General features: G+C 40.4%; 1 protein-coding gene across 2 annotated transcripts in view; it reads right to left on the bottom strand.

Annotated features, from left to right (window-relative positions):
• Grm1 (glutamate metabotropic receptor 1) overlaps window positions 1–19,553 on the bottom strand; it is a 292,553-nt gene that overhangs the window by 7,558 nt on the left and 265,442 nt on the right. Inside the window, exon 8 of one of the 2 annotated variants that reach the window (XM_048354249.1) lies at window positions 1,127–1,187. The exons of the other annotated variant lie outside the window; for it this stretch is intronic. Within the exon in view, the coding sequence (XP_048210206.1) occupies window positions 1,127–1,187 (61 nt within the window). Of the gene's footprint in view, window positions 1–1,126; window positions 1,188–19,553 lie in introns of those variants that run through there. 2 annotated transcript variants of the gene reach the window in all.

Genomic DNA, 19,553 nt, shown 5'->3' with positions numbered 1-19,553 from the left:
ACCACCTGAAACTCATTGGCATGGCCGCCATCTTTGTTCTGCTAAGAATCAGGATGAGTTGGTGTAACTACACTTTTTATACTCAAAGTTTTAAAGGGAATAGAAGAAAAGCAGGTGACAGGTTCCCCAGTGCACTTCACTGAGTGAAGGGAAGAGACACCAAGGCCCCATTCACCAGCCTTCAAGACCAAGTTCAGTAGCAAACATTTAAACAAACTGGGCTCTTCTCATCTGAAGAGCTATTAGAGCCACAGACACCTCATCGTGGGCTCCCTCCTGCTGCAGGAATGTGTACCTTTGACTCTCCTAGGCGTTTGAAGGGCTGTAAAGGAACAGCTGAGAATGACCACAGACTCCATGCACCATGAATTGAACATGGTCTATGTTCTTTTGTTAACTTAAAGAGACACTGTCAAGATCTAAAAGGTCAAAAATCGGACCAAACATGCACAGTTTTTTATCAGATGGGGCCATCTGATAAAAAATAAATCACCCTGAAGGTTGGGGAAAGAATTACTTTCCCTTTTGGAAACTCCCTTGTTTTTTGTTGTTGGATTAACAAAAATCTTTGTTTTCTGTTCCTCAGGGCGTAGGAGACACCCAGCAAAGCTCATGTTGGCACCCACCCCCACAATCTGACATTATGGAACTCTTCCATAAATTTAAGCTATGGCTTTTACAATGCAGACAAGGATCATTTCAAACATTTGTGCAACAGAAAAAAAAAAAAGAGGCAAGAAAAGAAAAGAAAAAGCTCTGTTTGCCAAGAAGAAGCTGACAAATTTCTGGAGGGGGAAAATTCACTTTCAAGCCTTGTGAGTAGGAGTCACAAACAAAAGCAAATTTCTAGAACTGGCCAAAAAAAAAGTGCTGCATTGAAACATAAAATAAGCAAAATGACTGAACTAACCACTTGACAGTGTCCTTTTAAGAACGATGGGCAATCAAATTAAGGTAGTCGTGCAAACCACGGCACGTCCATGAGTTCCTCATTCTTGATGGCATGCACCACATCTGTTTCCATGTTAGAAAGTGAGAAAAAAACCCAGGAGAGAGAAAGCAAGGGGCAAAAACACTGTATTTTCCATGCAGCTTCTCTTACACATTCACTGCAGTGTGGGGGTTTTCAAAGCTGCACATGGGCCGACGGACATTGGCTGGTGGGCGAGAATTCTGGCTGCCTCTTCCTGAAGATTGAAAAGAAAAAGACACCCAGTGAGTGAGGAGTTATACATGTGCACAGGTATGGTGATGACACCACTCAAGCGGTGCCTGGTCCCTGGGCAGGGCTGAGCCTGGCCCCGAAGTCTTCCTCATCCTGAGAGAAGGCAGGGTCTGGCCTGTGTGTCTTTTTTCCATGTCATTTCTGCCTCCACACCCTGTGTGGTATCTGTATTGCCTGCTTCTTACTGTCAGGTTCATCTCTAAAAGTTATGTCCATAGAGTGCATTGCTTTTGTTTCCCCTTGTGGGGCCATCTCTTTCCAAGTGGCAGATGCTTTTACGTGTGTGTGTGTGTGTGTGTGTGTGTGTGTGTGTGTCCTAGATTGACTCTTTCCCTCCCTTGTTGATCTTACCACTTTAGATAGCCAGAGACCTGTTATCTCCATATGCACGGATGTTGGCCATCTTTCCACCCAACCCCTCAACAACGTTTATCGTATGAGCAGATTTATATCTGACACTATGATTTTCAATTGCCCTGTTAATTTTCTTCCATATTTTTTCATCATAAAAGCGTGGCTGTCACTTCGTATAAAGTCACATTTGTCTCTTGGCACTCACAAGCTAGAATGTGTCTAAGAGAGGAGAGAAGAAGTGGCACGCGATTGGAGGGATCTGCCACAGGGGAGCCTATCATCTCATCCCCTGGCTGGAGGCCCCCTCCAACAGCACATAGGGTCATCTGCCCTCGGTGTCACCTTGGCAAGAAGAGCAGAGCACTGGCTAGATAGAGCAAGGCTGACAGAGTAACCACGAGGAGTTGGCTTTCCCAGCATTTGTTGGAACAAGGCTAACTGGTTTCCTATAGAGAGTCCAGGAACACTTTAGGAAGTGCTGAGATGAAGTCATCTTGCAGTCAGACCACACGAGAGGGCTGCCTGTCATGGAGAAGAGCTTGAGGAAAACGATGCTAAGTTGCAGAATTAGTGGTATGGACTGCAGGTGTTTGGATTGAGTTTGTTGAGTCTGAGGGAAATTTCTCACATTAGCAAGCCACCCAGGGCTGCAATTTCTGACAGGGATCCTCAAAAACTCACAAATGTCCTTTGGTCTCAAGGTCATTAATGATACTTCTTCAGTGTTAGCCAGTATCATGGCAGCAAGTCAAAGATCTTTCACCTCTCTTCTGTCTCTTTTTCCCAGCAAAGGAGACAAAGGAGTGGAAACTCGGGAGGAGAAATAGTAGGAAGAAGAAGAGTTGTTTCCAGGATAGATTACTATGGCTTCCTGTCTTTCAGTCTGAGGCTTTCAGTCTTTCAGGCTGAGGCCTGACAGGAAAGCCCAAAGAACACACTACAATCATTTTTTAGTGCCTGGAAGCAAGGGAAAGAATCTGAGTTTATAAGGTGGGGAAAGATTTCCCATAGAACTGTTTGATATGCTGTGCTACCAAGTTTGAGTCACTTAGCAAATGATTTAAAAGTATGTGAAGTACTCAAAACAATTTGAAATCCTCACCCCAAAATAGTAAAATGAGACGCCTTGATGCGACTTCATTCTACTGTAATAATCCATTTATTTAGGCAAATTAGACAGAGACAACATTTGCTACCAAACCTGACAAAGGAATATATCTTTGACACTCAGTATACCCACCTAGAATGACAAAAATCATTCAAGCAATGAACACCAGCAAGAAGGTAATGGGGAATGAAAATAGGTTTGAAGATAGTATAAAAGAGCATGTAGCCTGCAAAGTATTGTTAAAAAACAACTTCATTTCTCATTAAAGAAGAAAAAAGTTTGCCCAGCGCATTTGGCTTTGCTTTGTTAGACTGCCTGCAGCTTGACTCATCTAAGTCTACCTTTGGGTAAAGTCTGTTCATGGCCAGGTTGAATGGCCCTGAGGAGCAATGGCTCTGTCAGAGCTGGCCTTTAAGGGCCTGGTGGCCAACACAGATAGGCACACTATCATCCGAAGTGCCCGTCTTTAATGCTTCCTGTTCTGTGATCCACCTCTTCAAATTCAGTTCATTTTATCTTTTAACTTGTAGTTTGCTAGTGAAAGAAAATGGCACAATGGAGCGTATACTGAGGCACTGGCTCACTGATGGTCACACAGCCTCCTTGCCTTCCTAAAGAGGTCTGGCTTCCCCCAAGCCCCTCCTCCTTGGGTCCCTGCTAAGCTAGACTCTCACTAACTGCCTCTGCTCAGGAATCATCACCTCCCACTGAGTTCACAGGCCTCAGGAAAGTGAAGATCTGGAAAGTGTGCTCAGCAGCAGCTGGAGGAAGTGAATGACAGTGGACAGTTTTCCCATCGATGGACAGTGCCACCGCTATTGGAAGCACTGGGGCAGATGCAAGTCTCTCACTCATCTTTGATACTTCAGGCGTTCCTGCCCTCTGGCTCCAATACCTTCTGGGCCAGGTTAGGAAGCATGTGGGTGGGGAGGTGATGGATTCAGTTTCTGAAGGCCTCGTGGCCAAGGACTGTCTGGAGAGGAACTTGGCAGGATGTGAGCTGTGCATGCACAAGTCATTGAATGAGGACTGCTTTCAACCTGGGTATGTCCCTGCATAAGGGTGCTAGACCCAGGGAGTGGGGGAGGAAGGGGACAGAAGAGGAAAGGGAGGAATAGGGACAGGAACAGGGAGAAGGAGGGAGAAAGGGAGAGGAAGAAGGAGGGGCAGACGGAGAAAGGGAGAGGAAGGAGTGGGAGAGGGAAAGCGGGGGAGAGGGAGAGGAAGAAGAGAGAGAAGGATAGGAAGGGAGAGGATTACAGGAGAAATACAAATGTGCAAGCTTCCTATTAGACATCACGTGCTTCCCCTGCTTTTCTACCCAGGTCTTCTATGTTTTCATTTTGCACTGAACTTTGCAAGTGGTGTATCTGGTCTTGTCTATTGTGGATAAATAATGATGAGCACAAGGGAGGGCTGGAGACTTGATGCATGGGTCTTACTTGGTGGGAGGTGGCAGCCTGGGGCAGTGTCTGAACTTCTGAGGCCCTTGGGGGGATCTGGGACAGGTAGCTTTGTGACTGTATCTGGCACTAGCTTCTGGAACTACTGCTGCAGTTCCTGGAAGTTCCTCTGAGGATGGAGGAGGAGAGAGTTCTGCCATACTGACAGCCAAACTTCACACAGTAACTGAATAATCCAAAACCACCCCGATTAAGTATCCATTGTGGTTGTTGGAAAGAACAGAGCATCCTCTCCACAGTCCTGTTCCTTAGCTTCTGACTTTCCCTTTGTATTGAAGTGATATATTAATGATTCATAGCACATAGACTTTGCTCTTCTGAGAGGACTGCTCTGTTAAAGTTTATAGGTCAAGGCTTGAAAACTCTGATGCCCAAATGGCCAGTCTATCAGCCCCATAAAAATTAAGAAAATGCGCTTAGCTTTCATATATTTTTAGCAATTATAAAACCACATAATGAACCAACCACAGATTCAGCAAGCCATAGCAAAAGCTTGGAGGGAAAAATGCAGCATATGGGGGATTGTCAAATATAAGTCCTAAATCTGTGCCTGAATGCTTTTTGGCAGAAACTAAGGATTTAAAGAAACCCCAGAAGTTTAGTACGAAAGATTCCTCTTCTACTTCTGAAAATATTGGGGTCTTTCTCTCATTCTTCTTCCCTCCCTCCTTTTTCCTCTTGTTTTCCTTCCTTTAAATAAAATCAATGTCATATGTTATGGACTGTGCATATGTTTTCCATCTATTTCTACTGTCTTTGTGTAATACCGTTTCTTATTGAAGGTACTTAGCACCACAGGACATTGCTTTCATGTATTCTTTGATTTACCTGAGGCTATCCTTCCATCAGTTTCTGACAAGACTTACCCTTCATGTGAACTTGCAAAGTTGTTGCAAACAAGTTTGATTAAGTGTAACACTAATCATGGGACAAGGAGCCAGGAGACCCAGGCACTGTCCAGTTGTATAATTATCATTTGTATCCATACAAGGTGGTTGAAATGCTAGGTGTGAATTGCTTCCAAATAGCAAATGCTGTTCCAGCTTAAGCTATGGCTATGAATAACCCTCCTCTGAAAGATGGAGAAACAATAACAACAACATGAGGCCCAAATACTTTACACCTCAGTGGCTATTTAGAGGATACGAATACATAGTATCTCAGACTTCTGTCTCACTTTATCCATGAGCTTCAGCCATTCTCCTGACTCAGGCAGCAAATAAACTAAATTTTTGCTTTCTCTCTCTTTCAGAATTTTATCTCACAACTGTTCCTCCCTGGAAATGTCAATGGCATAGAAGATTCAGGGACAGGTAAAGGTTAGGAACAGAGCCAGGTTAGTCGTTTGTGTCTGAAGCCAAGTGTCTATGACAGAGTTGGAGGTGCATCTACTTTTAAGGGAGACAAAACGGTCTAGACGATTCCAGATGGTCAGTCTTCAGGATATATAAATCTCACCATGCAAATAAAAATAATGTGGCAGCTATCCAAACACATCATGAAGAATGACAGCAACTACTCACGACCATTTTAGCACAGTTATAGATAAGTGAGATGATTTATACTTCTGATTGGATTTCCAAAGCAAAAGGCATGTTTCTATATCTGAATTTTAGTATTTATTTTTTTAGCATTTTCTCAGCAGAGAATGTAGCTTTGGCTCTGAGTATGGTCCTTTTGTAAATATTAATTTTTTCCACTTGTTTTAACACATACATACCTAACATAGTACGGCAAGGCTCCTTATTATACACAATCCAGACTTTCTTTTATCTGTATAAAATACTCTTCCATTTAAATATTCTAAAGTATTACAATTTTAAGCTGATATGAAACTAGAGAGAATGATAAAAGAATTTAATTATCAACACAGATTTGCCAAATATTAACATTTCTGCCTTATTAAAATCCTCCATTGGAAATACCATTCTAAATACTAATCTTCTCCGTTTAAAGGGACAATTTGGTTTATTTCATCACTTGGCATATTTTAACACTTTTACAATATGTATTAATAAATAATGCATGATAATTTTTATCGTATCATTAAATTTTATATACATGGTATCATGCATTTCCATTTAGCAAATACATAAATAAAGCTCTAGTTCATTAAATAAATGATATCTGTTAAAAACATTTTTCTACTAATGTCCATTTAAGTTGTTTTTGATAACCCTTCTTGAGTAAGTCTCCTTGCACACTTATGGAAGTGTTATGGTATGGTATCTAGGAGTAGACTTAGTAAGTTACCGTGCATGTGAACTCATCTACTGTTACCAAATTGCTCATTAGTGATCATAAGTCATTAGTGATCACAAGGCAGACTGATTGTGTTGCTACAAAACCACAAAGTGTTTTTTTTTTTTCTTTTCTCTACTTGTCATCGAGATTTGCTTTCCAATGACCTTTCCTTCATCAGCTATTCTGCTTCTCTGGAGTAGCACTTAATTAAACATGGGTCATTTTTTTTTTTTTTACTTTATTTTCCACTGACTTTCCTGTCAGTGATGAATGCGGCTCCGGCATGTGTAGTGCATCGCTGGCCTGGGAGGCCGCTCATTTGCTAAGACACCTCTCTGTTGGTTCTGTGCAGATCTTAACATTGAAATTTGTGAGCAATCTTATTTTCACTTGTGATTCTTCCTCTTTAGCTGTCAAGATCAGGTCATTGTAATCTCCTCTTCCAAGGCCCTGAAGTTTCTTGCTCCTGCAACTCCCAGCCCCTCATTGCTCTCCTCCTGTTCACCTCCACATTAAGAGTAGAGTGTTAGTTGCAAAATGCAATTGGAGCTGATAACAATACACTTTACTTGGTGACTTGGGCGGTGTTCCATTGAAGAGAGGATGAGGTCCAAGTTCTGATTCTACCACATGCATGCAAACCTCATCCCATACTGTGCTCCTCTTTTCTTCTCTGCTGTGGGTACCCTGGAATTGCCCCCATTTCCTTACCCACTAATATTGTTTTATGTTCAGAGCCTTTAAAATTTTACAACAACTTAGAAACACCCAACACATTTGTGGCTTTAGCTCTCTAGGAAGGAATCAGTTAATTGTCCTAGTGCCTGGTACATAGTAGGCGGATAAAATTCATTTACTGGACCTACTAGGTAGGTCTCTGGCCTTGAATCTATTTAAAATATAGAGTAAATAAGCCCTAGAACAGTTTTTGGACTTACATAGTTGAACGCAATAAATGCATCTATGGGCAACCCATTATCTTGCCTACCTATGATTTGATGTGATTTTTCTCTGGTATGTGCTAGACCTTTGGTGCCCATTATGGCAATAAAGAAGAAACTTTAAGTGCTGGGTGCTGGTGGCTCACACCTTCAGTTCTCGATATTTAAGAGGCTGAGATCTGAGGATCTTGGTTCAATGACAACCAGGGCAGAAAAGTTTTGAGTGACTCACGTCCAATTAATCAGCAAAATGTCCAAAGTGGAGCTTTGACTTAAGTGGTAGAGTGCCAGCCTTGAACAAAAAAAACAACAACTAAGGAACAGGGCCTAGTCCCTGAGTTCAAGCTGTAGTACCAGCACCAAAAAGAAAAAAAAAAAAGATTTAAAATGTGGGACCTGGGCATAGCTATTAGGCTCTTGTGATCTTCTGCTGTGACCAGCCTAAACCTATGCTAATTATTCCCTATGAGGGAGACCATATGGTCCATGTTTCTTTGGGTCTGGCTCACTTCACTTAGTATAATTTTTCCAAGTTCTTCCATTTCCTTACCAATGGGGCAATGTCATTCTTTCTGACAGAGGCATAAAATTCCATTGTGTATATGTACCACATTTTCCTGATCCATTCTTCTACTGAGGGGCATCTGGGTTGGTTCCATATTTTAGCTATGACAAATTGTGCTGCGATGAACATTGTTGTGCTGGTGGCTTTAGTGTGTTCTTGTTTGTGGTCTTTTGGGTAGATGCCCAAAAGTGGGGCTGCTGGGTCATAGGGGAGCTCTATATTTAACCTTCTGAGGAATCTCCATACCGTTAATGTATAAGATGATGCTAAGTGAAATGAACTCCATGTTATGGAAACGACTGTTATATCACTGTTGTAATTACTTTCAACATGCCATGTGAAACCATAGCTTCTATTGTTGATGATCCTCTTGTATACCCTTCCTGTGGTTGTACCCGTACTATCTCTGTAGCTTATCTGAGTACATTGGAAACTGTATATACTGGTATTAGAACTAGGGAAGTGAAAGGGAATATCAAAATCGAGAGATGAAGGATAAAAAGACAAACGACTCCAAAAGCAATACTTGCAAAACCATTTGGTAAACCAACTGAACAACACATGGGGGGAGAGGCAAAGGGGGAGGGGAAGGAGGGGAATAAGGGAGGAGGTAACAAACAGTACAAGAAATGTACCCAAGGCCTAACATAGGAAACTGTAACCTCTCTGCACATCACTTTGACAGTAAATAAGAAAAAAAAATGCAAAAACAAAATGTGGCCTTTCTGGGTCTTTGTTAAGGAAGTTCCGTCCTGTCCCAAGGAGCCCAAGTGTTTCTCCTACACCTTCCTTTAGTGTTTTCAGGGTGTCTGTTTTGATTTCGAGGTCTTTAATCCATTTGGAATTGATTTTGGTGCAGGGTGATATATGAGGATCTAGTTTTAGTTTGTTGCATGTGTTGAGCCAGTTTTGCCAGCACCATTTGTTAAAGAGGCTATCTTTCTTCCATACTATTGTTTTAGCTCCTTTATCAAAGATTAAGTAGGCGTATTTCTGTGGGTTCATTTCTGGGTCTTCAATTCTGTTCCATTGGTCTTCAGGCCTGTTCCGGTGCCAATACCAAGTTGTTTTTATTACTATAGCTTTATAATACAGCTTGAAGTTGGGTATTGTAATTCCTCCAGCACCGTTCTTTCTGCTTAGGATTGTTTTTGCTATTCTACGTCTTTTCTTGTTCCATATGAATTTCTGGATTGCTTCCTCTATTTCATTAAAAAATGGTGTTGGGATATTAATGGGTATTGCATTGAATTTGTAGATAGCCTTAGGCAATATTGCCATTTTGATTATATTAATCCTCCCAATCTAGGAGCATGGGAGGTTTTTCCATTTCCTTAGTTCTGACTTAATTTTGTTTTTCAAGCTTTTAAAGTTCTCATCAAAGAGGTCTTTCACTTCTTTGGTTAAGGTTATTCCTAGGTATTTTATGTTTTGGGGGGCTATTGCAAAAGGAGTTGCTTTCCTGATTTCAGCCTCAGTCTTCGGGTCATTAGCATAGAGAAAGGCCATTGATTTTTGAAGGTTTATTTTATATCCTGCAACTTTGCCAAAGTTTTGGATCAGCTCTAGTAGCTTGGGGGTAGAGTCTATGGGATTCTTTAGGTATAGGATCATGTCATCTGCGAAGAGAGAAAGTTTAACTTCATCTTTTCCTATTTGGATCCCCTTTATATTTTCTTCTTGCCTAATTGCTCTGGCTAGGAATTCTAGTACTATGTTGAAGAGCAGGGGAGAGAGTGGACATCCCTGCCTTGTTCCTGATTTTAAAGGGAATGGCTTTAGTTTTTCCCCATTTAGAGTTATGCTTGCTGTTGGTTTGTCATAAACTGCCTTGATTATATTCAGGAATGTTCCCTGGAATCCCAGTTTTTCCAGGGCTTTAAGCATAAATGGGTGCTGGATTTTATCGAATGCTTTTTCCGCATCCAGAGATAAAACCATGTGGTTCTTTACCTTGCTCCGGTTGATGTGGTGGATTACATTAATTGACTTGCGTATATTAAACCAACTTTGCATCCCTGGAATGAACCCAGTTTGATCGTGGTGTATGAATTTTTTGATAACCTGTTGAAGTCGATTGGCCAGAATTTTGTTGAGAATTTTTGTGTCTATGTTCATCAGGGAAATCGGTCTGTAGTCCTCTTTCCTTGATGAGTCCCTGCCTGGTTTTGGGATGAGGGTTATACAGGTTTAGGCGAGTCATAGCAGAGCATCACAAGGCCCAATAGCTATACCCTTATGAACACCTAAGATGATGCTAAGTGAAATGAACTCCATGTTATGGAGACAATTGTTATATCACAGTTGTGACTACTTTCAAGGTCCCATGTGTATCTGTAGCTTCTATTATTGATGATGTTCTTGTATCACCTTCCTGTGGTTGTACCTACACTATCTCTGTAATCTTATCTGAGTATATTGGAAACCGTGTATACTGGTATTGGAAGTAGGAAATTGAAAGGGAATACAAAAATTGAGAGACACAGGGTAAAAAAAGACAAACAACTACAAAAGCAATACTTGCAAAACTGTTTGGTGTAAGTGAACTGAACACCTCAGCGGGGAAAGGGTAAGGGGGAGGGGGGAGGGGGGTATTAGAGACAAGGTAACAAACAGTACAAGAAATGTATCCAATGCCTAATGTATGAAACTGTAACCTCTCTGTACATCAGTTTGATAATAAAAATTTGAAAAAAAATGTGGGACCTGGGTGGGAAGTAAATTGGTCATTAGAGACATGGCTTTCAGTAGGGTAAATGTTTATCTAGGAAATGAGTTAGTTCTGGTTGCCTTTACATTTCTCTAGAATCCTGTGATATATACAAGAAGGACTTTTCTAGGGGCCAAACAGAGCCAACCAATCTTGGATGTTTTTAGCTTCAACTTCAAGTATTTTATTATAGCCAAGATAAAAGGGACTTTTTTTTTCTTTTTACTAATATTCTGTCCTATCTCTCCTGCCTGTCAGACTCTCTTCCTAGATTAGTGTCCTTGGACCTGTCCTCATGGTAACTCACTCTTTGCTCCTAATTTCAACTTTGGGTAGCTAATAGAAAGCATTGTCCATAGCTTTCCCTTATCCTCCCCTGACTTTAAGTTCTGCATTAGAGGCCTAGCTTTTGACTTTACCTTGTCACTTTTCCATTGGAGTTTCTCCACTTCACTTCACAGGATGACCTCTGAGATTACAGACCATACTGTTTTCTTCAGCAATAAATTCCTTAGAATTTGAAAACTAGTAACTCTCTATCTTGTTCCATCTCTCTCATGCTCAGAATTAGACTGTAAAACTCACCAAAACTCATCTAATGTTCAGAGTAAAACACAGTCAGAATGAACTGGTGCTCTGTCTTTTCCTATCTCACTCCTAATATAGCACCATTGTCACAACTTATTGAACTCTGACCATGAAAGTCTACATAATTTTTTTCTATGAACATTCTTCCTACTGTTCATTCTCCATATCCCAAGCCTAAAAATATAAGCATTGCTATATTTGATAAAGTATAAAATGAAATCAATTCCCAAGATGTTCGGAGAATTTCCAGGGAGTACGATACTGAGTGTATGTTTTTACAGCTAAGAAAAATCAAGGGAATAAAGTGTTTTCTATTGTTATTGATCTCTTCCAAGTAGTTATTTCTCAGTATCCTTAGTAGCATCAACCTAGGAAACATGGTTTAATTATGTCAGCAGCCATTTCTTGGTATATCTTGAAGACAGTATGCATAAATGATATTATTTGGTGTCTTTAGTTTGGGGCCTATTGTCAAAAAAAATGGAAGGACACACACTTTGGGGTGAAGTTGACATATCTATTAATTTTCTTTTTCTATCATCAGCAAATGTTAACAATAAATGTTTTTTTTTTTATTATTAGCCTGCACCTTCTGTGTATTTCAATTAATCCAGAAGACAATGTTTTGTTGGTGTATTTTTCTTATAAAAAAAAACTAATCAAAAAGAAATGGAAGCGTTTTATCTTCTTTTTCTTTATCCTGTGCCAGCCAACATTTTTTGATGGAAAGTTTTAGCAAGGATTTGTTTTCGTATAGCATGGTTAAAGCAGAGAGAAATAGAAAAGAGAGAGAAACATTTCCTGCTCCCCATGCAGGCAACAGGAGTTAAAATCAGGAATCCATACAATTACATAACAAAGATAAGGCTTCGTTCTGGGATGTTCTTGACTGAACTAGTCCCACCTTCATAATAACGGTCACACACATGCTTTGAGGGCTACAACCCCTCCACAGCCATGATTTTCTGGGTGTCATGCAGAACCATGTGGCCAGGGGGAGTCAAGTCTTTCTCTTTGGGTATCTGGATGTGTAAGAACATATAATCTCAGTAACTTACACTAACCATCATTGCCTGAGAAATAGAGAAAGGAGATCCAAAATGAAAAGATGCAGGCATGCAGAGGAAGGCCGTGCACCATAGACCACATTTATCTACTCAAAGAACTCAGTTCTTGGTGTGGCCATAAACCATTCTGAACCTTGCAACATGAGTTACCTGATATTATTCCTTATATTCTTTACATGTAATACTGCACCTAGTTTTGCTTAGGCTAGCATAATATAGTGTCTATACCTTGCAGTTGAGGAGTTCTAACTAATGGACCTGTTGACTGTGCCTACATGATCGAAAACTTCAGAACTCATACTGCTTCCCTTTTACTTTCTTCATTCTGAGAACTATCAATATTTTTTGTTCTTAGATGAGCTTTACAAACATACTCATATGGTCTGAATCCCTTGAGGCGAGGCAACACCTTATATTGGATGCTAAGGTGAACAGATGGAGTGCAAATGATTTCATCTTTCTTTAGCTGATGCCAGGTATGTGCAGGTTGCCAAGCTGTGTCTAACAGGGCAAGCTTCTGCACACACGTCTCGTCCCTGTTTACACATGCGTGTCTCCATTTTCAGCAGGTCTACTGCTTCACCATTCTATCTCCACAGCATGAGCAGAATGAGCTGGTAGTGAAGAAACTCTCTTTACTTGAAGGTGTAATGTAGAGGTTCTTGTTCATTTATGAGTTATATAATCCCCCTATACATTCATATGTAGATGATAATGAGTAAGAGTTTGCTCTCTACAAGACGCTGCAATACTCTTTCTATAAATATTCTCATTTAAGCCTCTTAACCACTCTGAGATAAGTATAATCATAATTGAATTTCTGTAATTAAATTTATAGAAGTTAAACAACATATCTAGTGAGACTAGTAGCTTTCAAAAAAGTCAACCAATAAATAATAATAACTCCAGTTGCTGTGGACTGAGAATTTACTTCATGTTGAAGTCCTGCCTTAATATACTATTATTGAGAGCTAACCTAGATGTGAAAATAGAGTCTTAAAATGGGATTAGTGCCCTTTTAAGGGCCCAATTACTCTCTGGGTTTTCTATCATGTGAGGATATGAGATGATCGGATATTTGAACCAGAAAGAAGGATCTCCCTAGACATCTATCACATTGGCACCCTAATCTCAGACTTCACTGCCTCTCAAAGTGCAAGAAGTACATTTGGGCTATTATTTTGAGCCAGTTACCTATGATTTTGTGTGGTGCATATGTGTGTGACAAACTACCACTGAATGTGTGTGTATACATACATATGCATATGCATATAATCTAACTATGTAGCTCAGACTTGAATCCATGATGATCCTGTCTCAGACTGGTGAGTACTAGAATTATAGGTGTGTGCCACTACTTCCAGCTGTCTATACCATTTTTGAAATAGTAGTTACAACGAAGACAATATCTGACTGTGGCATTGTGTATCCACATGAATAATGTTATACTATTTATTTTATTGTAACAGTATACAGCCTTAGCAAACTATGAATACCTTTAGGGTAGGCTCCACGCTTTATTTATTTTATTTAGTTCACAAATGAATGAATAGATGATTGATAGAAATAATTGTCTCTGTAACACATGTTAGTCCCATTTCTTTCTCTTAAATGAAATCTCCAGCTTTCTAAGCTCCAGTTTCTTTACTTGCAAATTGATGTTATAAACATACCCACCATGAGCCACTGTAGATGATCATGAGACGGTTTCTAAATTTAGTTTAAGAATTACACCTGACTGCCTTATGAGCATAAAGTGCTTTGTTTCAGAACTCGACTAGGTGTTGCTCACACAAATTTCTAACTGAAAAAAATGGAAAAGATGACCCATATTTGAAAGGGATTACATTCTCTTTGAAGTTGTAGAATGTCTTAGTTTACAACTTGAAAATATAAAAAGTTACTCTTTAAAGTAGTTATTTTGGTGTGATCTGCAAATTAAGTGTGGTAATTAAAAATATACACACAGAGAAATAGGGGTGAGTAGAGATGTGCTTCTCTTAATGGGGAGCAAGTTCTGTCATTGTCTCGTTGCTTTGAGGTTGCTCACCTCCCCACACTGGCCCTTCTTCCACATGCCATTCCTGACAATATTAAGTTCATTCTAAAGCTCAGTCAAGTGCCCTACGGTGCAGGGAGTGATGACATTGCAGTTATTTTCCAGGTACCCCAAACAAAATACCTGAAGCATTCTGACAGCCTGAATGAAGCACCATGGCTCGCTAGGCCTAGGGATCCAAGGATTTCGATTACATTCCAGTCATAGTGGAGATGACACAGTGCTGAACCTAGACACACAACCCTTCTCCTCAGCTGAGACCACTCTAGGCTAGCTATCATTCTCAAGAAAGCATACCCTGTGTTCCACGCTTGCCCTCCTTCCTGCCCTTTCAAAGCTTGCCATCAGTTTGGAAGTTCATAAGCCTGACAGGGGTTTATTACAGTCCTTAATTTTCCGGCTTCATTTTTTTATCCTGCATTATGTACACAACCAAAGGGAACAGCATCAGTCACACACAACGCATTTGAGTTGGTGCTTCATTGCCACAGGATTCAACAAAATCAAATGGCACTTATTACATTATATTGCTCCTGATTGGACTCCTGGCATAAATGATGGGTTTCTCTTTTATGTTATTAATTATTCCTTCCTGGTTGGATCCTTTATCAGATCATACAAATGAGTGATGCTTTCCTTTAGTATACCATTCTCCTTTTCCAGCATCGCACATACTTCCTGAAGTACATACTACCTTTCACACCAAGCTTCTCAGTGTAATGCAGGGTCACTTCCATCCACATTAAGGTTAAAGATAGAGTCTCCTGTCTGTGGATTTTAAAGGATTACATCCCAAGTAGTAACCTGTTGAAACAGCATGTTACAGACAAAATATCCGAGTCCATCCCTCATTCCCTCATGTCAAAGTTCTAATCCTCAATAAGATTGCATTTGGAGACAGGACAATCCAGTAATTAGGTAATGTTTGGATGACATTCTGAAGATGGGCCCTCAACAGGATTAATGCCTTTGTGTCCATCGCATGTGACAGGCATGTGGCCAACATGTGACCGACATGCGATGGACACATGACCAACATGCTATGGACATGTGACTGACATGTGACCGACATGCCACAAACATGCAACAGACATGTGACAGACATGTGAGGGACATGTGACCGACATGCAACAGGCTGACATGTTACAGATGGACAAACATGTGACAGACGGACATGTAACGATGGATGGACATGTGTTGGAAGGACAGACATGTGGCAGATGGGTGTGACACAAATTTGACAGAAAAGCCACGGACATGTCCCCGATATGAGACAGACATGTGATGCACATGTGACCGACATGGTATGTAAATGCAATGGACATGTGATGGACATGCATCTGACATGTGACAGACACGTGAGTGGCATGAGATGGACATGTGACAGACATGTGATGGACATGAGAGTGACATGTGATGGACATGCCACAAACATGTGACATACATGTGACCAACACATGAGGGATGAGGGACATGTGACCGACATGCGACAGGCTGACATGTTACAGATGGACAAACATGTGACAGACGGACATGTAACGATGGATGGACATGTGTCGGAAGGACAGACGTGGCAGATGGGTGTGACACAAATTTGACAGAAAAGCCACGGACATGTCCCCGATATGAGACAGACATGTGATGCACATGTGACCGACATGGTATGTAAATGCAATGGACATGTGATGGACAGGCATCTGACATGTGACAGACATGTGAGTGACATGAGACGGACATTAGATGGACATGTGACAGACATGTGAATGACATGTGATCGACATGCCACAAACATGCGACGTACATGTGACCAAAACATGAGGGACATGTGACCGGCATGCGACAAGCCAACATGTTTCAGATGGACAAATGTGATGGGCAGACATGTGACGATGGATGGACCTGTGATGGAAGGACAGACATGTGACAGACGGATGTGACACAAATTTGACGGAAATACCACGGACATGTCCCCGATATGAGACGGACATGTGATGCACATGTGAGTGACATGCTATGCACACACAATGGACATGTGATGGACATGCACATGACATGTGACAGGCATGTGAGTGACATGAGACGGGCATGTGACAGACATGTGATGGACATCAGAGTGATATGTGATGGACATGCCACAAACATGCGATGTACATGTGACCAAAACATGAGGGACATGGGACTGACATGTGACAGGCCGACATATTGCTGACGGACAAACGTGATGGACAGACATGTGATGATGGATGGACATGTGACAGAAGGACAGACATGTGGCAGATGGATGTGATGGAAAGTTGATGGAAATGCCATGGACATGACCCGATATGAGACGGACATGTGATGCACATGTGACTGACATGCTACGGACATGCAATGGACATGTGATGGGCATGCAACTGACATGTGATGGACATGTGACATACAAATGACATGTGACAGACATGCCCCAAACATGTGACAGACATGTGACCAACATGGGGCAGGCTGACATGTTACAGATGGACAAACATGTGATGGATGGACATGTGGCGATGGATGAATGTGACAGGACAGACATGTGACAGACGGATGTGACAGAAATTTGAGGCTAATGCCACAGACATGTTCCCAATATGAGACGGACATGTGACTGACATGTTACACACATGTGACCTGCATGCTACGCACATGCTATGCACATGCGATGGACATGCGACTGACATATGATGGACATGTGGCAGACATGTGATGGGCATGTGACAGATATGCGACTGACATGTGACACTCATGTACCAGACATGCGACCAACACATGACTGACATGTGACCAACATGTGACTGGCATGCGACACACATGTGACGGGTATGCGGCCAACATGTGATGGATATGTGACGGGCGTGTACAATGAAAATAAAGAAAAAGAAGAAGAAATCATAGAATGCCGTTTTCCATGATACTTCATCCTCATTACCCTCATTAAAAAATTATGCTTTATCTAATGTCCTAAGATTTTTTCCTTCTTCATCTTATCCACTAAGTAAAGTATTTTCTAATTTTCTTTTTTCTTTTCTATTTTCTTCTTTTCTGGTCAAAACTACTCTTTTGATTGCTTTAAACGTGCTGATAATTAAACTTCAAAAGTAGCACTTGAGGTGGGACTTTTCTCTTGAGGGCTCGATTTTAATTTCCCATCCTTAACTGAGACTATCATCCAAACCTGATTACGTAATTGCCCAGCAGTGGCCCCATCTCCAAAAAATATGATCCCACTGAGCAGTGGAACATTGACACAAGATTGAAGGGGGTACTCAAATAGTCTGTCCAGAACACACTGTTTCAACATCTTAGTACTTGGGATCTAAGCACATTATAGATGCTTCTACTGAGAAGCCTGGCAACATTTTTGATCAGTAAGTCTGAAATCAGTCTCACCAACGTCTCCTTCTACTACTTCTATATCTTTTATGTGTTATTTATTTGGGGCTTAAAAATTATCTTATGTTTAAGGAGTTGCCATGCAACAAAGCAGTTCCTGAATATAATGCATCTTTGTCAGTGTCACCCCTTTCAATATTCTCATTGACCATTCCCAACCTAGTCCTTCCATCTCTTTTCTTAATTTTGTAGGATATATATTGAATTTGGGGGTCATCTAACAAAGCAATTTATGTGTACAATGCATCTTGATCTGTGTCATCCCTTTAACATTTCACCCCATTTTGACCCACCCCTTCCCTTATTTTTCTTAATTTTGTGGTACACACAATGAAATATTGATTTCATTCTTCCCCATTTCCCCTTCTTTCACCTACCCTCTCCTCTTGGCCCCATCCACCTCCCTCTTATAAGTACCTATTTCCTGGTTCTTAATTTGTTGGGCTTTGGCCTGGTTTTTCTAAAAAGTTACACTTGATAGAGTCTGGCAGAGTTACACTCCATAGAGTCTATTATAGTTCAGTGAATTCGCTTGCAGCCACTTGCATACATCTCAGTATGTTTTCCCCATCTTCTGGGATCATATCATGGAACTTAATTTCTTTTTTCCTCATTCTTTCATATTCTTTACTTGACATTCCAGTTTTAATTAATTAAACTCAGAAAATGATTCTTTTGCTCCGCATGCATGCCTTAGACTCAACTTTCATTGCACTGTTTTACTTTAAGGCTTTTAAGATTTAAATTTCAAACTCTATTCTAATTTTTGTGTAATCATCCTTGTCCCCAAACACTTATTATATGTGATTATGAAACTTCCTAATGCTTTTTAATGTTTTGTGTGGTTTATTGCAAAAATAAATAAATTCCATCATAGAAATAGAGTCGTCTCTACAGTCCATCTTGTTCTGTATACTAATCACCCCTACACATTAGTGTGGACTTTCTGCATATGAGATTCAATGTCACAGCCCAGGAGCATGGCAACATTTTGGAATCTTCACTCATGCTATTTCCTGCATGTGAAATCACCTCACCACACTGCAGTTATCATGCAGAAAACAAAAATTCTCTAAGATCAAGTTTAAATGCTAGTTCTACTAAATTATCTTTCTAATCCTTCTCCAGATACTACTTGAGAGGAAGATGTAATCTCTTCCTTCCCTGGACACATGCGAAGTTACAATTGTCCTCTATTATGACACATAAAGCAAAATGTTTACTCATATCTTTGTCTCCCTTTCTATAGTGCAGGATTGGTACTGGTCAGTACCTTTCATTTAGATCTTTCTTCTTCTGAAGATTATCTAGCATCATTCCAATTGGATGAAATAATATCTGGTCATATAAATGACTGAATCACCAGTACAAGATCCTCAGCAAATGATCTTATAAGTAGTAAAAATCTATGACAAATACTTCAATAAAATGTCCTTATGTTTACTATAAAATCGAATGAAGAATTACAATCTACTTTTAAAGTCATGGATGATTCAGGGAAAAATAATTTCAACTGACAGATTTTCTTCTGAGCCAGAGTAGTTATTAGATAAATATTTTGAGAAAAGTGATTGGAGAGGCCACTGCTACTTGATTATGACATCTGTTGGCTCATTTTCAAATTCCCTTCTTAATCAAGGAAGAAAGATAAATCAAGATGCTTAGCCAGTAAAAAATGAATAATGTTAGAGACATTTACCTCCACTTGTGGGAAAACTGTCTTTAGTAGGAAAATTTCCTCACTGAATCATTCTCCTTAGTACTTCATGTCACTTTTGCACTGAGCAAAAACCATTCAAATGCTTAGGCAAGATT

This window comes from Perognathus longimembris, chromosome 9 (genome assembly GCF_023159225.1).
Source record: "Perognathus longimembris pacificus isolate PPM17 chromosome 9, ASM2315922v1, whole genome shotgun sequence".
NCBI lineage: Eukaryota > Metazoa > Chordata > Mammalia > Rodentia > Heteromyidae > Perognathus > Perognathus longimembris.
Note: the sequence above shows the minus strand (reverse complement) of the source record. Positions and strands in the feature narration are given on the sequence as shown.